This window comes from Alexandromys fortis, unplaced genomic scaffold, assembly GCF_014885135.2.
Source record: "Alexandromys fortis isolate MF-2015 unplaced genomic scaffold, M_Fortis_MF-2015_v1.1 scaffold_138, whole genome shotgun sequence".
In the NCBI taxonomy this organism is placed as follows: domain Eukaryota; kingdom Metazoa; phylum Chordata; class Mammalia; order Rodentia; family Cricetidae; genus Alexandromys; species Alexandromys fortis.
Genome location: NW_026068034.1, coordinates 371,233 through 394,397, shown reverse-complemented (window position 1 = coordinate 394,397; position 23,165 = coordinate 371,233). Strand labels below are relative to the sequence as shown.

The 23,165-nt window shown below is 36.8% G+C and overlaps 1 protein-coding gene across 5 annotated transcripts in view; it reads left to right on the top strand.

Moving 5' to 3' along the window:
• Positions 1 to 23,165, top strand: part of Exoc6b (exocyst complex component 6B) — a 550,902-nt gene that overhangs the window by 243,896 nt on the left and 283,841 nt on the right. For all 5 annotated transcript variants that reach the window (XM_050164869.1, XM_050164868.1, XM_050164867.1 and 2 more), the window contains exon 7: positions 16,365 to 16,541. In XM_050164869.1, the coding sequence (XP_050020826.1) occupies positions 16,365 to 16,541 (177 nt within the window). The remainder of the gene's footprint in view (positions 1 to 16,364; positions 16,542 to 23,165) is intronic.

Below are 23,165 nucleotides of genomic sequence, written 5' to 3'. Positions count from 1 at the left end.
GGTGGGTGCCCCGCTCGTGGTCTTGACTTCCTTGCTCATGTTCTCCCTTCTTCTGTTCCTCATTTGGACCTTGTAAGTTCAGTTCATTGCTCCAATGTGGGTCTCTGTCTCTATCTCCATCCATCGCCAGATGAAGGTTCTATGGTGATATGCAAGATATTCGTTAATATGGCTATAGGATAGGGACATTTCAGGCTCTCTCTTCTCAGCTGCCCAAGAACCTAGTTGGGTATATCTCTCTGAACCCCTGGGAACCCCTCTAGAGTCAAGGCTCTTGCCAACCCTAAAATGGCTCCCTTAATTAAGATATAATTAAGATATATACTTCCTTGTACCCATATCCATCCTTCCATTATCCCAACCATTCCATTCCCCCAAGTTCTCCCTATCCTCCCCTTCTCACTTTTCTCTCCCCATCTCCCCTTTTTCCCATCCCACCCCACCCCCCCAGTTCCCAAATTTTTGCCCAGAAATCTTGACTACTTCCAATATCCAGGAGGATAACTATTATATTTTTCTTTGGGTTCACCTTCTCATTTAGCTTCTCTAGGATCGTGAATTATAGGCTCAAAGTCCTATATTTATGGCTAAAAACCAATTATGAGTGAGTACATCCCATGTTCATCTTTTTGGGTCTGGGTTACCTCACTCGGGATAATGTTTTCTATTTCCATCCATTTGCATGCAAAATTCAAGAAGTCATTGTTTTTTTTACCGCTGAATAGTACTCTAATATGTATATATTCCACACTTTCTTTATCCATTCTTCCATGGAAGGGCATCTAGGTTGTGTCCAGGTTCTGGCTATTATAAATAATGCTGCTATGAACATAGTTGAACAAATACTTTTGTAGTATGATAGAGTTTCTCTTGAGTATATTCCCAAGAGTGGTATTACTGGGTCCTGGGGTAGGTTGATCCCAAATTTCCTGAGAAACCGCCAATTCTCCCGAAAGCAATCTATAGATTCAATGCAATCCCCATCAAAATTCCATCAAAATTCTTCACAGACCTTGAGAGGACAATAATCAACTTTATATGGAAAAACAAAAAACCCAGGATAGCCTAAACAATCTTATACAATAAAAGAACATCTGGAGGCATTACCATCCCTGACTTCAAACTTTATTACAGAGCTTCATTATTGAAAACAGCTTCATATTGGTATAAAAACAGAGAAGTCGATCAATGGAATTGAGTAGAAGACCCGGATTTTAACCCACAAACCTATGAACACCTGATTTTTGATAAAGGAGCTAAAAGTATACAATGGAAGAAAGAGAGCATCTTCAACAAATTGTGCTGGCAGAACTGGTTGTCAACCTGTAGAAGAATGAAAATAGATCCATATCAATCACCATGCACAAAACTCAAGTCCAAATGGATTAAAGACCTCAATATCAGTCTGAACACAATGAACCTGATAGAAGAGAAAGTGGGATGTACTCTACAACATATGGGCACAGGAGACCACTTCCTACGTATAACCCCAGCAGCACAGACACTAAGGGCAACATTGAATAAATGGGACCTACTAAAGCTGAGAAGCTTCTGTAAAGCAAAGGACACTGTCACTAAGACAAAAAGGCAACCTACTGACTGGGAGAAGATCTTCACCAACCCCGCAACAGACAAAAAGGTCTGATCTCCAAAATATATAAAGAAGTCAAGAAACTAGACGTTAAAATGCTAATTAACCCAATTAAAAAATGGGGCACTGAACTGAACAGAGAATTCTCAACTGAAGAAGTTCAAATGGCCAAAAGACACTTAAAGTCATGCTCAACCTCCTTAGCGATCAGGGAAATGCAAATCAAAACAACTTTGAGATACCATCTTACACCTGTCAGAATGGCTAAAATTAAAAACACCAACGATAGCCTTTGCTAGAGAGGATGTGGAGTAAGGGGTACACTCATCCATTGCTGGTGGGAATGCAAACTTGGACTGAAACTTTTTAAGCATCAACATGATATCTGGCCTGTGGCTACCACAGATATGCTTCCTATCTCCATGGGCTTACCTTTCTTGAGAGTCCCTCTCACATGTGTCACCTGCCTGACATCCTTCTTTTGCATGAATCTAGCCATTTCCCATCCTCTTGCTAGATAGTAGCCCATTTTGTAGTTTCCCCATGATTTCTTAATCTATTTAGTGGTTGATCAATATTTAGTTTTTTCCATTTTGCACACAAATCATTAGTATGTATTTATAAGTATTTGTGTGTTTAACTGGCTTAGTAAATAAGTGAAAGTGTTCTTACTGGCCATATGGTTAGTGATGTTTAGCTTTTTAGTTGTTTATTGTATGCCATTTTGTAGTTCTGTCATTAATATAGTACAACAATATAATTATTTCTATGGATTGCTGGTCTTTCATTGTTTTTTTGAGTTGTTTTTGGACATTATTTTATTGTTTTCAAGGTTTGATCATTTATTTGTTTCTCTTAGTTTTAGCTGTAATCAGATTTAGATGCTCTTTGTGAGGATAACCCACATCTTTTTGTATTTTGTTCTGGCATTTTTCTTTGGCTTCCATCATTTTCTTGGCCAAAGGTTTGACATACTCTGCAGCCTTCTCCTTGTTGTTTTTAGTGCATTATTTCTTCAGAGCATTGGTGTTTGTATGGTAGAGCACATGGAGTAACAGATGCTCAATCTTGTGTGCTTTGGTCCCAGGCTTCTTACCTTCTTTGTTTATGGACTTTCTGACAACACATTGGTGAACATCATCTTTAGATTGATAAGTTTCTAGATTCTTCTAGCTATTTGGCTGAGGCACAGAACTTATTCTCTTATTGCCATCTATCTCATTGGAAGCATAGCCAGAACCATTGCACTCAGCATGCTGCAGATGAGGTTATCTTAAGTCTGTGCTCTCATAAAACATCACTGAAACCACAATGGTACTGGAAGATCTGAAATGGAAACTTTGCTTGCACGTCATTTATGGTACTCCATACGTCTTGTGTTCGTAGCAAATGTTCACAGTAGAGAAGTCTGTACTGTTTGTGGAATGTTTAAAGCAGCAGGAAGGGGTTCATGGGAACTGCACTCTCATAAGCCAATGAAGACCGACACTGCAGTGCCAGTCCCCATGCTTTACAGAAAGCTTCTAAGACCTGAATGTGGGTTTTTATTCCTGTGAATATGTTTCAACCTCTTTTTATTTATAGTTGTGTTGGCTAGGGGCTTGTTGCACATTGTTTCTATTATATTAATCTGTGTTTCCTGTATCCTTAGATTCTCCAGGATTTTTTTTTTAAATCACAAGCAGTGTGAGATTTTGTTAAAGGAATTTCCTGCATTCAATTTAATGATAGTATGGTTTCTGTCATTAAGTCTGTGTAGTTGGTTACATTTATTGATTTAGGCATATGCTCTAGCTTTGCATCTCATTAATGAAGATAACTACATCAGGATAGGTGACCCTGTAGATGTGTTATAGGATTCAGGTGGTTGGGTTTTATTGAATATTAATAAGTTTATATAGAAAGTTTAGCACATAAATCCATTTTCTCTGGTCTTAGTGTGACATTGGTATTGGGATACTACTTGCTTCATAAAAATAATCTGGAAATATCCTTTCTGTTTTATGGACTAATTTGAGAAGAATTGGTGTTAGTCCTTCTTTAGAGGGCCAGAGGTTGCATACTGAATCTATCTAGTTCTGGGATTTTACAGGCAGGACATTTTAAACAGTTGCTTCTATGTTGGTTGTTATGGGTCTTTTAAAATTATTTACTTCATCTTGACTTTACTTTAGTATGTATATCCATCTAGAAATCCATTCATTTTTTATATTTCCAATTTAATGGGATATAAAATAGAAATGCTTGTCCTTATGAGCCTCCAAATTTCTTCAGTGTTTATTGTAATGCCTCACTCTCCAGCCCTAACTTTATTAGATTGGCTCTCTGATTGCTTCCTTTTAGTTATTTTTAGTTTAAAATTTACAATCTTGTTAATATCTTTAAAGAACCAAATGTTTGATGTGGGATGTACTTCTGTATATGTGTTGCCTTTATTGGTTGATAAATAAAGCTGTTTTGGCAAATGAGCTAACAGAATAAAGCTAGGTGGGAAGTCCAAATAGAGATACACAGAGAGTGATTATGTGGAGTTGAGGAGATGCCATGTAACTGCTGAAGGAGAAAAATGCCAGAACATCTTTTTTTTTAAAAAAATTTATTAGTTTTTTTAATAAAAAATACCAATCCAAGTTTCCACTCCCTCTCTTCCTCCCATTTCCTTCACACACCCTTCCACCTCACCCCCTATCTAATCCACAGAGAAGGTAAGGCACATTGCTTTGTGGAAGGTTCAAGGCCCTCCCTACTATATCTAGGCAGAGCAAGGTATACATCCAAATAGGATCCCAAAATAGCTAGTACATGCAGTAGGAATAAATCCTGTGCCACTGCCAGTGGCCCCTCAGGCCAGAACATCTTTAAGGTAAGCCACAGCCTCATGGTGATACATAGATGAATAGAAATAGGCTAATTTAAGATGTAAGAGCTGGCCTGGAATACGTCTAAGCCACTGGCCAAACAGTGTTGTACTAAAAAAAAGAATACCCCTTACTAATCAGCAGGTGCACTCTGCCAGGGTTCTCAAAACGCCTCAATTCGTGGGAAAACCTTGTTTGCCATTCCCACCACCGAGTCAGACAGCATAACCCTTCCACTCTCTACCAGAGCATTAGCAACTAGTTCTGTTGCCATGTGTTTCTTATAGAAAGTGGGAAGCTTGTGTTCATCTTTCATGTCAAAGTGTTTTTGATAGCTGGTGGTTAGGAAGTAGATACACAGCTTCATCTTGATCCAGCCAACCACTTCGGTGGTGCTATGAAAAAGAGCTGGTCATAATTTTCAGACTGCATGAGAGTCACAAAAAATAGTGTAGTTGTATTCCATCCTTCTTTTCCTCTTCATTAACCTTGGAACATTTGCATTTATATAAGCTAGGAGCTTAATCTTTATAGAAATTTGTTAACTAATTCTAGAACTTATTAGATTTCCTCAGTCTTGCCACTAACATCTTTCTTATGTTCTAAGATCCAGGTGAGGACTCAGTGGTGTAGTTGTCATATCTCTGTAGGCTTCTCCAGTCTGAGTCTATCCCTTAGTCTTTCTTTTCTTCTATGACCTAGATACCAATCCATTGTTTTTGAGAACTCCTAGTTTTTATTTGTGTGAAGCTCATTTCAAAGTGGATTGAAGTTCTACATGATTATAATGGACGTAGATTAATGTATCTCAGTACATCCTGTCAAGGCTACACAATATTGACTTATGTCACCAGTCTTGATTACTTTTTTATGTGGTATCTGTCAGAGATCGCTTTTGTAAAGTTATTATCTTTAATTTTGGAAATCTCTAAACTACCTCTTGGCTAAATGTGTTAGTTCTTCCTCTGTAGTGTATTCCTTTTTTTGTCTACACATCTGTGTGCTATACCAGCACATAGTATATGGTCTTCTTGGACTTGTACAGTGAATTTCAAAACCAAGTTGTGTAGACTCTCCCACTTTGTTGTTATGCAAATTTGTTTTGTCGCTTTAATACAGTTTGCATCTCTATAAATTTAAAAATGATTTTTTCAGTCTCTGGAGAAGTTTTTCTGGGACTCAGATCCTCATGCTTCATAGCAACCTTTCCTATCCATGGAATCACCTCTCTAGCTCCTATTTTTAAGTTTTTGAGGGGTGGTTTTGCTGTATAGTGTAGGCTAGCCTTAAGTTTTTCTTGGTCATATTAAGGTTAGCTTTGAACTCTTGTTCAACTGTGTCAACTTCCCAAGTGTTGTAATTAGAGGGGTGTGCCATAGCAGCTGGTTTATTAACTCAAGGGATTTTAAGTCATGTTGTGCCAGGAACTAGTGGTAAAAGTCAGTGTTGCTGCCTTTATCATTCAGGAGGTTATAAGGGATGTAAAAGTTTTGTGCTGGCTGCTGGAGACAATTGATCAAATGGGTAGTTCTTTTTTTAAATTATAATAGCATTTCAAAATTGTGTTTAGAGCTAATACCTATACTCCTTAAGGTGTTTCACAAAATAGAAACAGAAGAGTCATTGCCAAACTCCTTTTATGAAGCTATAGTCACCCTGATACCAAAACCACACAAAGACTTAACCAAGAAAGAGAATTACAGACCAATCTCACTCATGAACATCAATGCAAAAATTCTCAATAAAATACTGGCAAACCGAATCCACGAACACATCCAAAAATTATACATTATGATCAAGTAGGCTTCATCCCTGAGAGGCAGGTCTGGTTCAACATACAAAAATCTATCATGTAATCCATCATATAAATGAACTGAAGGAAAAAACCATATGATCATTTCATTTGATGTGGAAAAAGCATTTAGCATCCTTTTAAAAACTAAGATGATGTTGTATGTTCTTGGAAAAATAGCATTTTAAATGTATATTTTTGCTGTTCTGGAAATTGAACGTAGGTTCTCACACATGTTGTTTCATTCTATACTACTGAGATGCGTTTCCAGCTCTCATGTTTATTTTTCTTCGATCTGATACAACACTAGACTACTGAGGGGCGCTAGGGCTTCGTGATCAACTTAACCAGACCGTAGCATAATATGAATCCTTGATGATTCAGTCGAACCCTGCTCTTCCCTTTTCAGAGGTTGCAGTTGTTTATACTTCTGACCCCAAATCAGGGATTTACCAAGGCGATTCCTCTTTGTATGAATTTGACTTTTTCCTGGTCTTTAGTCTTTTATTGCTCTCAGAAGAGACATTTAGCCATGTCTTATGTTGGCAAGTAAGAGCTACCAAAAGAAAAAGAAAGGAAAAGAAAAAGAAAAAAAAAAAAGAAAAAACAAGCTACCAACATTGATCTGTTTTGCTCATGCTGCAATCATTTGGAACCTATCCTGATTTGTTTTCACCATTTTTTCAGTTATGTCTGATGTCTTTAAAAAGATGCCTTTAATATTTTGTTCATTTTTTACATCTGAATTATGTGTCTACCATTGCCAGAAGTGGGTATCCTTCACAATTCCTTATGTTCACATATGCTTAATTGAAATTTGATTACATGATATATAAATTACATTTGATTTTTACAAAGTTAGTATAATAAGTATATTTCTTGATACTACTTCAAAATATGAGTTTTCAAATAAATTGAATAACACTTCTTGATATTTATGTTGCATAATTTCTCATTCTTTTTATGAGTTAATATAAGTAGTTGACACTCCCAGTTCCTACTTTTATTTTCCATTTTTATTTGATACATAACAATAGTTTTAGAGTCAAAATTATTTAGAGGCCCTCTACTGTATACACTTAAATTTGGTCATTCTTGATAGTCTAGAAACCTGCTGTGATAACAAAATTAAGTTTTTAGTTAGAGGATGAATAGAAACCTTGTACATATTGTGCAACACCTGGATTTAAGTTAAAACTGGGAACAGAAGCTTATGTGACTGTATAGTTTTACACCTAGTAAGAAGAAAACATATGTCCATCTGATCTTAGAGAGATTTTATAAGTTTCAAATGGGTCTCTGGCCCTAAGCCATTCTTGCTGTCATATTTTATTAGCTTAGTTCTTTTCTTCTAATGGAAAGCCTGCATTTTGTAACATTATTTTGAAAGAATGAGACACCGTTCAAGTGGATATTGCAATCAGTGTCTTAAAATTGTGTCTGAGTTCATGAAAAGGATTCAGAAAGCATCACAACAGAAAATGTGCAGTAAGCAGTCAGGCCAGAGTGGACAGAGGCTGCCCTTTAGCCTGTTAGTAATCACTTCTGATTCTCAAGAGAACAGCAAGTTAATCTGGTTTTCTTTTTGAAATATATTTTACTAGTTTCTTTGCTGGGTAACAGTAAAGCATTTAAAAATCACATTTATAGACAGGCAGTCCAAATTGGAAATTTCAGTGACTTTATTTTGATTGAAGCTTACAGGCTACCCTTTAATTTTTATGAGATACTTGTGTCAGCAGCCTTTTATGTTCTTTTATAAACTGAACCTTATTTGTAAAGCCTGGTGTTTCAGATTGGCCTTATTTTACTTTTTCTATGTGGTATTTTTTTTTTTTAACAAGGAGTAGGTTGTAGAGATAGGTCCTCGGTGTTCGCTGATAATTTTCTAGATGTCTGCTATTATTCATAAAATTTTAATTTCTGTGAAAATTTTATTAATTTTGGTCATTCTGCTAGATTTTTCATAGTTTAACTAAATCACAAAGATGATATTGCATTTTCCATGGCTGCTTAGAAATTTTGGGGTAGTAGAGATTTGATCTCTGTCATGATATTCTTCTTTCCAGACTTGTATTGTCCATGGCTGGGTAGGGAGACTTTCAGTGTTATTAGAAGCTATTCATAAAACAAGGAAACATTGGATTGTGATGTAGTTTTTGGATGTTCGTTCTGTGTCAGCCAGTGCTCAGAACTCTCAAAGAGTGAAATCATGAAATGGATGAGTGATATTATTTTATTTTTTAGAACAGATGTTTGTAGTCAGGCCCCACCTTGAAGTAATGACCTTCTACCTCTGACTCTCAAGCTCTGCCATTAGAGGTTTGTGCTCCTAAGCTTGGTTTTAATTTTTGAGTATTTGATAGAGACTTTGAATGTAGTCAAAGTCAAGCTTTGCGATTCTTGCCTTTCACAGTGCTTTCTTTTTCACTTGAGCTGTTCCAGGAGATGCCTGGAACACATTCCTCAAGCCCAGCACAGAAGTTCATATTGTTTTCTCATTGGTATTTTTTCTGTTCTATGCAGGTTGGATATCTTTAAACCCTTTCTCTAAATACTGTGTATTAGTATGGATATAAGTTTTATATTCTCATCACTTTTCTACTCAAATATACAAAAATAATATTATCCATATATATCCATATATATATAATATGGACTGCTTTGTTATCAGTAGCTTATACAGTGAAAAACTGAACCATGATCACTGTTTTTTCAACACAGTCTTTTCTCTATCAGTTGCCTTATATGCAGCTGAATTTCCTCTTTGGTCGTAGTAGCAACTTACGTTGCAATGACATATTCCTCAGCTTTTCTGGAATCCCAGGATCATGCTTCACCGTCAAGGTAATTCATAGGATTTAAGCATGTCCTGGACTTTCTAGTCAGCCACACTAAAGGTACATGCTTCCTCTGTCAAAAAGTGCTTTTCTTCATCATTCTTCTCTCGTCAGAGGACAGCTTGGATTATTGCTCTTCACTTTGATGTGGTCTTGGAATTTCTTCTTGTCATTGGCCTTCTTATGGACGCCTTTATTTGAAACAGAATGTTTAAGTCACAATATGGCTTTCTCTCTCATCATTTTTTTCATTTAATGCCATGTCTAGTAAGTTGTGTTGGATCTGATATATCATTTTTTTATGTAACTATATTAGGAGATACCAAAAGTGTAGAGGACATGAGGAAGTTACTGGTGCTCCTCAAGCTCACAACAACTTTTTTTCTCTTAAAGTTTGCTGCAGAAAGTTGCTTGGTACACTTTACACACTGAGCCTGTTTTCTTCTTGCTGACATGGTCCACAAAGAGAAAGCAAGTGTGATTATTAATTATGTTCCCTATAGGTATGGGTTTTGTTTGCCCTGTACTCCTCCTCAAGTTTTTTATTTTTTATTTTCTTGAAGTTTAAAAATAATTATATGCCTAAGTGTAGTGGCTTTTTTTTTGTATTGCTTATTGTATAGCATGGCCTCTATGTTCTTGAATCTTGTTTGGTGTGGAGCATCAACCTGTGGAAAGTCTCTGTCATTGTCATTTGGATTGCTCCTGCTTTCCCCTACTCTCCCAATTACTCTGGCATTTCTCTCACATGGGGTTTAGCTTTTGTTGATGCTTCACAGATTTTGATTCTTTATTCTTGGATATCCTGTTGTATTTTTTTAATACTTTTTTCTGTTTGGCTTTTAGTTTTACATTTTTTGTTGTTCTGTCTCAGGCTCAGAGATTATCCTCTGCTTGTGTCCTGTTTGCTAATGAGCCCATCAAAGGTATTCTTGTCTGTCCTGATATCTGTGATCTCCGGCCTTTCTGCTTTGGTCATTTCTTAGAATGTTAGCCTTCTGTTCTTGTGTGTCCCCTGATTTTCAGTTAAAGCACAGAAGTCGTAGATTTAAAACATTTACAGCCAATATTTTTGTTGTATTCAGTTCTGGGCCCATTGCTTCTTCATTCCCTTTGAACCATAAATTGCTGTTGTATCATGCCAGAACATTTTCTTAATCTGTAAGGTAGCCTAACAGTATCGAATTTATATACCATATTTCTTCTTTAGTGAATGTTACTGTTATATTGTTCTCTTGGTTATTGAAGTATCTCTGTGATCCTGATATAAATTATTTTGTATACATTCTTCTGCTATTCATTATTTTGAGGAGCTGCAATGCTATTTCCATAGGGGATATGTTTACCTTCTCACCAACAACACATATGATTCCACTTTATTCACCTGCTTGCCCAACACTCGTCATTTGTATTATTTTGTATAGTGGTAGTGCTATTGGGTTTGAGATTATGCCTCTTTATGGCTTTGATTTATATTTCCACAGTGATTGGATCATTAGTTATGTCTCATTGATGCAGCATAGTGCCTGACATGATTTCCACAGTGATTGGATCATTAGTTATGTCTCATTGATGCAGCATAGTGCCTGACATGAACCACTCAAAACAGAAATTATTCACTTTGGCTCTTAGTTGTAGAGTTCTGTCATTGTGGGGATTTTATGGAAGAACAGAGTTTTTTTTTTTTTTTAAATATAGTGTCTAGGAAGCATAGAGAGAAAGTACAGGATGAGATTGGGGTAGGATATGTAGCATCCAAGAATATGCCTCAGTAACTTAGGTCATCCAGCTAGCCCTCAGTTCTTCTTTCACCTCCATCATGTAATGAATTGGTCTAGGAATAAATCCACTTATTATGGCAGAGCTCAGGATCTACTTTTCTTTGGAAATACCATCAGATGCACCCTAGATGTGTGCTCTACTAGTCTTTTAACTCAACGTAAGTAATGAGTCGAGCATCTTTTATATACTTTTTTGGAGAAGTTTTTATGCAAATTCTTTGTTTTCATTCTTTTTTGTTGTTGAGTGACAGGGCTTTCTTAGGTTGTTTTTGTTAATCCCTATGAGATGCACGAACTACAGGTATGTTCCCCACTCTCTGCATTACCTTTTTATTCCATTAGTGTTTTCCCTGATGTTTGATGCTTAGTGAGTAATTTAAAGCAGATACAGAGTGAGCGCCTTTCTTTATATAAAGACAAAACTGCCAAAGCATTATATCCACACTTTCCTTCAGACTGATGAACATCCTTTGTGATGAATGGATCCTTTCAAAGGATATGACACAGATCACACACTTCTGTGCATAGTCCACGAAAGTAGCTTTTTGTGATCACCTTGCAACACTTTTTTTCTTTTTTGATAACTGTTCTTTTTTCCCCTCTGTTTTGTTTCAGTATGGCATTGGAGATGCCAAAGGAAGCTAGTTTCTAGATGAAGTACTGAGAGAGCAGAGAACTCTCTCAGACAGAACCTGCAGCTGCTCTCCAGTCCTCTTCTTGGTTGTACTGGAGTCCTATCTTGACTCTCCTGTTTCTTTGTGTATCGCCTGTCCTTTATGTTATAGACATCGAATATGCTAACAAATCCATCTCACTCTGTTGTTATTTTAGTTATCTTTCTTTGAAGGAATGAGGGGGTTGAGGTGAGACTGGTCACTCAGCAATAGGATCTAGTGAATTGGGAATAAAGGTTAGAAGTGAAAAGAGAACTTAAGACTCAGTATAGGGACTAGTTTTAGGGCTATCTGGATCCTTAATCTGTGAGACTTTGTGAAAAGCTTTGTGGAACTAACAACAAATTGGGGACACCTGTTTCTTTCCTGAATGAGGGTTGCCTCACATATAGGTTGTGTTTCATAAATGCCAAGCTGTTTCTTAAGTGTTAGAAAAGCCCCAGGGTTGGAAGTTGGAGATGTCCTGAGTTCCTGTGGTTATGTTCCGTAACTTCTTGATTTGTAAGTTCAGGTTGCTGATAAAGCCCAAATGCGAGATGAAGCCTAGAGGATCTGTAGCAAAGCTGTATACATGCTTTGTGCTTACTAAGCTTGTATTGATGTTTGAGTTCTAATGTGTATCAGAAGTAGGTGCTCCAGTTACTGTGCATCTGAACATTGCTAGGTCTCTGCTTCCACAGTAGACAGTGATGTAGGTTCCTGTCATTTTCTGCGGTATTTTGTTTTGATGCAATTTAAGGTGTTTCCTATGCACTATTTTGGTTAGTCTTGCTAACACTCCTAGGTATATTTGTTTGTTATTTTTTCATAGATGAGATTATTGCAGAGAAACAAAGCAAACTCGCCTTGGTTATTGAATCAGTAAATTTTAAGGTTTGGAAGTAAAGACCTTTTATTCTATAAATCTTAAAAAGCATTTTCATTTATTACTCAGCTTTTGTGTAGTAATTATAAGAAGGCTCCAGCTTCTAAGCTTAAAGCTCCTTTCAATTAGTTTCTAAGTATCATGTGTGTATATTCTAAACCACTAGAGGTCAGTGTTGTGTTGGTAAGCAGAGGTGTCTTTGAGTCTTGTGTTTTGAACTCTGAATTGATAGATGTCTTGGGAGCTTGGACTAGCATTCCACAATAAACTTTTACTTAATGGTGTGTATAGGATGCTTCGTAGGCTTTCTGACAATTGACAGTGTTAATAGTGATGTCCTAGGTTTGCAGTTCATATTAGGTAATGCTTGTGGCTATGTGTACAACCTCTACTTCTTTCTAGTAAATTTTTAATTTTAGGGGCCAGGTCACATTCTCACACAGACTCCATTTGTTAATGGCTGCATTAGTGTAGTAAACTTGTATCTCAGTTTAGTCTATGTATGTTAGGTGTCTAGATTGGGGATTCCTACAGTGGCAATTCTTACTATGAAAATAAACATTTCTTAATTTCAAATTGTGTTTTCATGTCATCTTCACCTGAATGTCCAGCAGGCTTATGGTCTTCATCTTAGTGATTCTTTGCTTAGTCTATGATTTTCATGGTCTCTGTTCTGGAGGTTGCTCCACTATCTAGCCATTAAGTCCAGAATACTTTGAATTGTTCTCATTTCTTTTCCTCTCATGTTCAGCAAGCAAGTCAGCAAATCAGTTGTCTGCTGTGTGCTGTCATGCTTCAGCTCTCATCCTTGTTGTTCGGGTTGTTACGATGATCTACGTGCTTTTCCTGCTTTTACTCTAGTTCCCCACAACTGACTGCCCTCTGTAGCTAGACGGCTTGTCTGGATTGTAAAGCTGACCTTCTAGTTTTCTGTTAACACTCCTTCACTGTTTCTCCCTTGCCTCTTCAGCATTGAAATTGCTTCACACAGCATCCAATACGTATTCCATACATGTTTGATTGAAAGCAGAAATATAGAAAGTACCATTTGAGTTATTTATAAGGGACACTACTTTCTTTTTTCTTCCTTCTCTCCTTCCCTCTCTTATTCTTTTTCTCCTCCACTCTCTCCTCTCTTTCTGTTCTTGTTCTCCTTTTTTTATTTGTATTATTTTAAAGACTGGAACTTATGTATCCTAGCTTAGCCTTGAACTTACTATGGTCCTCTAACTTTCATCTTCTAAATGCTGGGATTACAGGTATACACTATCATGCCTGGCTATAGAAGGCTTTTTATAGGAAAATTTGTTTGGGTTTCGGAGAAAATGTTGAATTTAGTCATATTATCAGGTTGAGAAATAATGTGAATATAAAAGTGAAATTGTCCCTAATGTCTTAGAATGTGTTCTGACCTAAGTGGTAGAGACTAGTGATATTTCTATTATGTGCAATGTAAGTAATTGGTTTTGGAGTTTGAACTTGTACTTCTTTGCTCTTCACTCCTCTAATTCGCATATACAGTGTAAAGGAGCATTGGTTGGGATAGTGGTGGAGGTGACGGGTTCCACTGTGTCGGAATCTAAGTGATACCAGAATATACTAACAATACTGGAAACTGGAGATGTGCTGCTGGGTCTTGAAGTGAGAGAGTGATAGAGAACAAGAGTTGAGGAATTCTCAAGGAAGAATAGATATGAGATGATAAAGGAAATGTATATTACCCACCAAAAGAATCAGCAGGAAGAAAGCAAAGATATGTTGGTGCTAACATTTCACTGCTACTATGTGCTTTGTATTCCTTTCCTCATAGCCCAGGCTAATTCTCAGAAATTTGTTAGTTGGTGCTGCAGCAGTTCTGAGTATAAATGTTCTTAGTAAAACTACTTGGCATGTGTGGAAAGAGCTCTGAAGGTTCTGAGTAGAATTTTTCATAAACGTGAATGCCACATTTTCATGATGATCTGTGTTGTATTTATATGTATATTTTATCTTCACCACCTCCTCCTAGTCTCATATTTTGAAAGATGGTGATTTGAATGGACATCTATAATGCTAATATCTGAGTATGTATGTGGTTGTTCCACATGAAACTTTGTGTTTACATCTGGGCCACTTCCTACATGGCAGGTTACCTATGATGGAGCTTTTACAGATGTGGAGAAGCTGTGAACGCTTGGACCACAAGAACTAGCACTGGGACTTTCAAATACAACACAAAAGCCTGTGACTTGTACTTAGGAGTTCACTCCTTCAACATAGTAACTGGCACAGACTGCCTTTTATTCTGATAAATCAACAGGAAAACCATAGGTCAACAACAGCCATAATAACACCAAAAACAAAACAAAACAAACAAAAATAAAAAATTACTGAAAAATCTAAAGTTACTTACTTAGGGTTACTTCCTTTTTCAATTTGTATAGTTTCAGGTTTAATGTCAGTATCTAATGTGACTCCTCTGGATTGCTTCTGCGAAACTGGCAGTATTTGAATGTGAAAGCACATTAATTTGCTTGGGATATGATGTCAAGACATACTTATGGACAGCTTTGACTTCAGTGTTCTGAAAGAAGGTAGAGAAAGAAGGGAGCAAGTAGTCACTCTGCAGCTGAAGATCTGCTCTTTGGAATAGAACTTCCATGGGAGTTCCCCATTCCTTATGCCTCCTGAGTCATTGCTCCTTGGTGTGTAGTCTGCAGTAGATACAGTGCAGGAGGCTGTCTCATTGAGAGGTATAGAAAAAATACTGTACTTAATGAGATCATGAATGCATTTCTTTTGTATAGGCATAAATTGTGGGTGTCTGCTCTAGGTTTGTTACTGAAGCCATGGATTTAATGTAAGCGAACCCAGAATGTCATTGGATAATATGCAGAGAGACAAGTTTGTGCATTGATTTAAATCTCTGGAATGTAGATTCTTTTCATTTTGTTTTGATTGAAACTAGCCCACATAGTTCATGTTTTTCTGTCTTGTTATAGTTGTTCATTTGACCAGTGCCTTAACTAACTTCTAATACTGAAGATTGCCCTGAATTCCTTCATCTCATACAGATTTAGTGACACTTATTTTCTCATAAACTGATTTCTACTTGGCATTAAGGAGGAATATATTGAATAGTTTATTGATTTTTAAGAAGTCACAAGATCAAATCTTGTAACTTGGCATGGTACGGAAAAGCAAAGTTCCATGGAATGTTTCTGGAACATTCTGAGTTTAAACAAATTATCAAAGTTTCTTAAGAACAGTCATTTCCAGCTTTTTTCTTTTCTTTCCTTTTTTTTTTTAAAGATTTATTTAATAATTATGTATACAGTTTTCCCTGCATGTATGCTGCAGGCCAGAAGAGGGCACCATACCTCATTACAGATGGTTGTGAGCCACCATGTGGTTGCTGGGAATTGAACTCAGGACCTCTGGAAGAACAGTCAGCGCTCTTAACCTCTGAGCCATCTCTCCAGCCCTTTTTTTTTCTTTCCTTTTCTTTTCTTCTTTCATGTGTGTGATATGTAAGTGTGTTCGCATGTGCCTGTGGAGTCCCTGTATTGGTGTTGGGTTTCTTCATTGATTACTCCCCACTGTATATGTTGAGTCTGAGTGTCTCACTTGAACCTAGAGCTTGCTGACTTGGCCAGTCTCATTATCCATATTGCTTGAGGGATCTTTTGTCTCTGCCTCTCAAGGATATTCAACATGCCTTGTGTCTGTTGATATGGCCACAAAACCCTTATTTTAGAATACATTTGCCCTTCTCTTGGGCTGTTGGTATAGTGAAAGATGAATGTATGCATTACTATGCTTAATTATACATTTTAGTATACTTTTAAGTCTAAATATTTAGATATTAAAAAATCTTGTTTTTTTCCTACAATATGTTTTTTTTTTCAAAATTAGTTTATTGGAGTCTCAAATTTTTTTTTCATTCTTTGTTTCATTATTTCTTGTATTTTTCTTTTATCCTAGGCCCAACAGCAACGAAACCTGGATAACATTGTCTTGCAACAGCCTAGAATAGGTAGCAAGAGAAAATCTAAGAAAGATGTGTATACAATCTTTGATGCAGAGATGGAGAGCACAAGCCCAAAGTCTGAACAGGACTCAGGAATTCTGGATGTTGAAGACGAAGAAGATGATGAAGAGGTAAGTAATCTTCAAGTTGGGGAAATGAGGTATTTTTTCAATTCAGTATTTTATGTCTGAAATGTGCTTATTCACATAATAGCTTTGTGACTTTTACAACATTAGCTGCAGCATTAAAGTTAATTGAGCCCCGACTTAAAGAAACTGAGGCCACACAAAGGTATTTCACATCTTAAATGCAATAGTTTTTGAAAAACTCATGATTTTTGATTCTCTACTGATAAGATTTTACTGATTCTCTCCATCAAGGAAGGAAAGCGAGTGTTGGCCTTATTTAGAGTCAGATAGTAAGTGGATTCCACTGAGTCTGAGACAGTGTCTTAAGAGCAACAAAAGATATTACTTACTTTTTCTTTTCATTTTACTTACATTCATTGTATAAAATGATAACATTCTTTATGGCATTTTTGTAGAAGTCTATTCTATACTTTTTCTATACATTGTTCATACTCAGCCCCTCATTACCCTAGTTTGTTTCCAAACACCCTTCATTGGTGCCTTATTTTTCCAAACATGTCTCCTGCTAATTTTCATCTTACCTATATGTGTGTGTTTTAAAGTCTGGGTTTTACATCTAAGAGAAAACATGCAGTTTGTGTGTGTGTGTGTATGTACATACACATATGTATGCATACATATATATATGTATTTGCATGCATGTATGTATGTATTTCCTAAATACAAACACCAACCTAACCCAGATTAAGTTTTGTTTGTTTGCATAGTGATTGGAAATACCAACATTGGTGTCAGACTATTCAAGTTCTGGTCCAGTTTGATTTTACTTAAAAGTATTAACAGTTGTTTTATCATCCATTCTGAAATGGCCCATGGCATGCACAAGGAACACTCAACCTGTGCTCAATGCCTGTGTGTCTCTTTTCCATTATTTCTGTAGGTAAAACCAGGGACACTCTCTATTCAACACCGCTGTCCTCTCTTACACCAGCTTGTCTTTTTTGCTCTGCTTTCATCTCTGAACTGCTCAAGAATATGTCACTCTTTAGCTTTGTAATCTTAGGGAATTTGCTTTATTAGTATCTTAATCTGTCAAATAAAGATAGTAGTTCCTAATCTTCAGAGATATATAAGTATGTGGTACATAAAAAGTAGTCAGCAAATGCTAGCTTTTCTTCTGTTTTCATTACTTTTCCTTGTTGGTTCCCATTGTGGTTCACCATTATTATTCCTTATATACTTAAAAAATCAAGTTGGTCTGTTTAACCTGTTCTGAATGTAAAAATTAATAGCCAAGTCATCTACAAAATATTAGTGTTGAAGTTTGAATGTCTCAAGGAATATCTCACAAATACACAGGAATGCCGCATATAGCCCTATCAAGGAAGATGCGTTAGGCTGAAGTGTTTCAGTGGTTAAGAGTGCTTGCAGTTCTTGCAGAGCCTGAGTTTGGTTCCCAGCATCCACATGCAGTGGAGGTTCAGAGTGTGGTGGGTGGGTAGCTTGTTACGGCTGACTCTAATTTCAGTTCTCACACATGGGTATAAAGATGAGGTAACCTTTTTTAATGTTCTAGGTATTGATTAATGGAGTGAAATTTGTACTGTGGCTCATGGGAACAGAAACTAGTCACAATTTGTACTCTGAGAGAATATATATCCAGAAGAGATGACTGTAGGGTAAACGCAGAGAGTGAAATAGACACCCAGTTCTGATACATCAGCTGTCATTCTTCTGTATAGGAGCCAGTCTTTATCTAATCCACTGGCCTTCCCAAGGTCATACCTTTGAATCTGTGTGCTATGTTCTTTGCTTTAGCCAGCTAGGTCCAGAAAGAATGAAGAAGGTGGGGGGTGGTGGTGGTGAAATAAGTTGGCAGGAGTCTCATGGTGAAAGTATTAAAAGAATGTACTAGGAAGGTAATATTCTAAAATGACCCCACATCACTGTCAGACACCAGTCCACATTAGAGATTTGCTGATTGAGCTCTTACAACAAGAATTCAGCACTTCACTGTCTAATGGCATCCTATCTTAAAAAAAAAAAAAACCTCCCTACCTTATATTTATTTACTTCTCAGTTTGAATCTTCTTCAAGTGCACATTCTTAATCTCAAACCTCATGTAGAGAATTATTTGTTTAGATGTCTCCAAACTGACTTCTTGGCATAGTTCTTGCATGTTGTGAATAAATTCTTCAGATAAGGTCTTTCATGACCTACTGTGACGTTCTGACCTTCATTCTTGTCATTCTTCAGCAGACCTCATTGAGAGCAGCATAGTTTTTGAAGTAACTGAATCTAAGAGCAGGGTGGCTGTGGCATCTTACAGGGCAAGTTCTTACTCTATTTATGATATATATTGCTTTGAGAATTTGATTCATTTAGAGTCTCTTCCTAGGAAGACGTGTGTATTCATGTGAGAAAGTAAGTTCAAGGATTTAGGAAGCTCATTTGACCCCAGGCATCAAGTTAAGAACCCCTATTGAGGAATAGCTCTACTTGAACTTCTGTGTGCTTAGAACTCTCCTGGGAATCACATTAAGATGCAGGTAGTGATGAGCCTGGGAGAGCCTGTATTCTTACCATGGTTCTATGTAAAGATGTTATCTGTGGGCTCTGGACATTCTTTGAATTATAAGGCTGGAGAGAACCCCAAGGAAGCTTTTAAAGTGCTGAGAAGTGCTTGAGTTTTGTTTTGACTTTTCTATTAAAATGTTTTAATATTTTTGTGACAATAAATTTAGTATTTAGCCATGTTGTATGCTTATATCTGCAATCTCAACATTTGGGAGATGAAGACATGGTAGATCAGGAATTCAAGGCGAACTTTAGCTATGTAGTGAGTTTGAGGCCAGCCTGGGCTATAGGTGGCTTTAGCCAACAAAACAAAACAAAACAAAACAAAACAAAACAAAACAAAACAAAACAAAACAAAACCAAAAGAAACCCAAAAAACTAAATCCTAACTAACCAACTGAAATGAACAAATAAACAAACAAACAAACAAAAAGTAAATAAATGCACCAAATGGAAAAAAGGAAAATAATATAAATGTCAGTGGGCTTAAAGGAGAACTATATTTTACCTTTTAAAACTCTGACTTATAATACACTATAAAGGTTTTAAAGAACATTATATAGTTCTAATTTAATAAGTTTATGTATTTTTTCTTGTGTGTGTTAGTGTATGTGCATATGTGTGTGTACATATGTATGTGTGTACATAGGAAGCCAGAAGTTGCCAATGCGTGGCTTTTTTAGTTGCTTTCTTCTATTTTTGGAGACAGTCTCTTGAGTGATCACTTATTCTGTTTTAGGTAGGCTGGCTGGCCAACAAGCCCCAGGGATCCTTTTGTCTCTGCCTCCCCATCACTAAGATTATAGGCATGCATTACTTTAGTACTTTAATGACTGAGCCATCTCCCAACCTCTTTCCTATGCCTTTACTGAACATGTGTTTAATATATTTTTTTGTGTGAGTAATGACAACTTAAGGTATTTACTATATCTTTGCCTAATGCTGCCTAATTAGAAATAATGGAATAACTTTAGTAGGAAAACTCAAACACCTACAACATAGCTATTCATATATGAAGCAGATAGTTAATAAATTGTTAAAGTTAATTTTCTAGAGATGATAAAAGCTGAATAGCTTGGGGAAGTGAAGAATGAAGCCTCCAATTTGTCATTGTGAATGAAAACCAATATTCTTGTTTAAACGAGCTTGTATGGTCAGTCTCCCTCTCCCCAGTGTATTGTCTGTGATGGAATTAGCCTATTATCACTGAGCAGGGTCGCAAAGAAAAGTGTTTCCTAGTAACACTTCTTTGTGTGTGTGTTTTAATATTTTGGTGAAGCTAATTAATGGATAATAATCAAAATGTATTTTATTTAGCTAGTCATATATGATATTTAGCCACCTTTTTAAAAATGGAATACTTTTAGTTAAATTGATTTTGGTGGAAATCTGTGATGTAGAGAGATTGCTTTGAACCTTCTATAGACTGATATATACGTGGATATCAGTTCTTCTCTAAATACCTATATGAAACTTTTTTTTTTAAGATGGAGAATGTCTTTATAATCCTAGATTTACCAGTAATTCCATTCTGAGATCACGTGTAGATAAAACACGATGAAGCTTGAAGCTGATATCATACCTGTGCAGAGGTACACAATGTGTCTCCTGAGAATAGGGCTGCTGTGTGCACAACATGGCATCAATGTAGAATGCACTTGTCACAGTGCAGGCAATGCTGTACACATGTAACTTAGGCTTAAAAAAATAAAGGTGACCTGTAAGTTCACTTCCTTCTTGATAACTTGTATTTGCATGAACCACCTTTCTGAATTAGGGAAGCAGTGAGTATGCAACAGCTTGGAGAGCAAGGTCTATGATTTCTTCTTTTTCCAGTTTCTCAGTGCTTCTGCAATCTCAGAATGATTTCTTATTGCCATACATACGGGACATATTCCATATTCTAGTTTGTAGCTCTTGTAATTTGTTCATAAACTATTAAGGATCAGGGTTACAATGACATCTGTACCAATGGGGGTAAAACCAACCAGAATAGAATACAGGTTAAATTAATGTTGTCTGAGTGGTTTAAATGTTTCAGTGGTTAGCTCTTGCAATATTCTGCATTCCCTCCACCTGCCAACCCAAAGTTCAGAGAGCAGGAACTGCAAATTTGCTTACAAGCATTCAGTGAGAACCTTTAGGGATGTTCTGATTGGTGAGATGGTGGGGGTGTTAACACACGAATGCACTGAGTAATGACAACCAGACATTAACTTTTCCAGTCCTGGAGGACAGAACTCAAAGGTGAAGTTTCAGTAGGTGCTTCTCCTGAGGTCTCTTTCTAACTTTTAGAAGCTCTTGAGCCGTGTCCTCACATTGCTCTTCTTTCTGTAGACTTGTTCCCATGTCTCTTGCCCTTTTCATAAGGATAGTGCTGTGACTCCCTAAACCTCATTTGCCTCTTAAAAGCCCTGTTTCCAAATATTCTTATTGGGAAATAGAGCTTCACATGGTGATTTGGGGAGAGACACACTGCAAGGTGTACAAATACATATCTAGGAAGTATAAGTTCTATTAGCTTTGTGCTTTTTATACAGAAAAATTATACAAATTTATTCTTTTTTCTTCTTTTAAAAATAATGATACTTTACTGGGTAGTACTGTTACATGCTTTTAATCACAGTGCATGAGAGACAGAGGCAGGTAGATCTCTCTCTGAGTCTCTCTGAGTCCAAGGCCAGCCTGCTATACAGAGCAAGTTCCAGGACAGCTAGAACTGTTAACACAGAGAAACCATTCTCAAAAAAAAAAAAAAAAATAATGACGACGATGATGATGATGATGATAATGATGGTACTTCAGTGTTAACAGGTTTATTGTAAAATACACAATTGAGAGGAAGGTTGCAGAAAATAGGCATCATTTCTCAGTAAATAAGTTAGAGTGAAATACAGGACACTTTATGTTCAGATCAGCAGCCATGAACTACTTCTTGGCCTACACAGAGCTTTAAAAAAAGTTTAAATTAATAGCTGTGTTAACTCACTGTTGACAAAATATCTTGATAAACAGTTTATAAGGATGCAGTTTATTACTTTGGGACCTGTGACATGTTGGTACATAATAGAAGGTAACATGTGATAGATCACATCAGCTCCTCATCAGAGAGAGGGAGCAAGAGGGAACGAGGGTAGATAGAGTGCACATAAGTTCAAGAGGCCTGAGTCTTTAATATTTACTGCAGAGGCATGTCTCTAGAGACTAACATCCTTCTATGTCTCAAAGCCCAACTGCTGTCTTCTAACAGTGCTGTCAGCGGTGCCGAAGTCTAAAGAGCTTACAGGTTTTTGATGAACATAAAAGGTCTGTATCATAGCAATTGGCACATTTAAATTAAAAATTTAAAAAATGCTTTTATTGGGTTGGAGAGATGGCTCAGAAATTAAGAGCACCTGTCCTTAAAGACCATGGTAACCCAAACCTTTCTGTAGCTCTTGTTTCGAATGATCTGATGCTTTCTTCTAGCTTCCTTAGGCACTACATGCATGTGGTGCACAGTTGCATATGCTGGCAAACACCTATGTTCATAAAATAAAAATAAATATATCATTTAAAAGAATAATATTTTCGCTGGACAGTGGTGTGATCTTTAATTCCAGCTCTTGGGAGAAAGAGGCTGGAGAATCTTTGTGAGTTTGAGGACAGCCTGATCTACAGAGCAAGTTCTAGGACTGCCAGAGTTGTTACACAGGGAAACCCTGTCTCCAAAAGCAACAACAATCAAAATAAAACAAAATTATTTCTTCTTTTGAGAATTTCATAAATATATCTTGATCCATATTATCTATCCCCCTATTCCTCTCAGATTGTCCCCCTTCTCCCAGTCCAGCCAACTTCATGTTTTTTCTCTCTCTTAAACAAAACAAAATGAACAAATAAACAAAAACTTATGGAGTCCAGTTTGGACTGGCTGACTACTCTTGAGCAGGGGCAGTTGTCACTTTTAGAGAAGGAGTTCTTTTTGAGGCAGGGAACTCACTCTGTATAGCAGGCTGTCCTTGAACTCAGAGATCTGCTTGTTTCTACCTCTCAAGTACTGCAATTAAAGGCATGCATCGCCACTGCCTGGCTTCAGCTGTTACTTT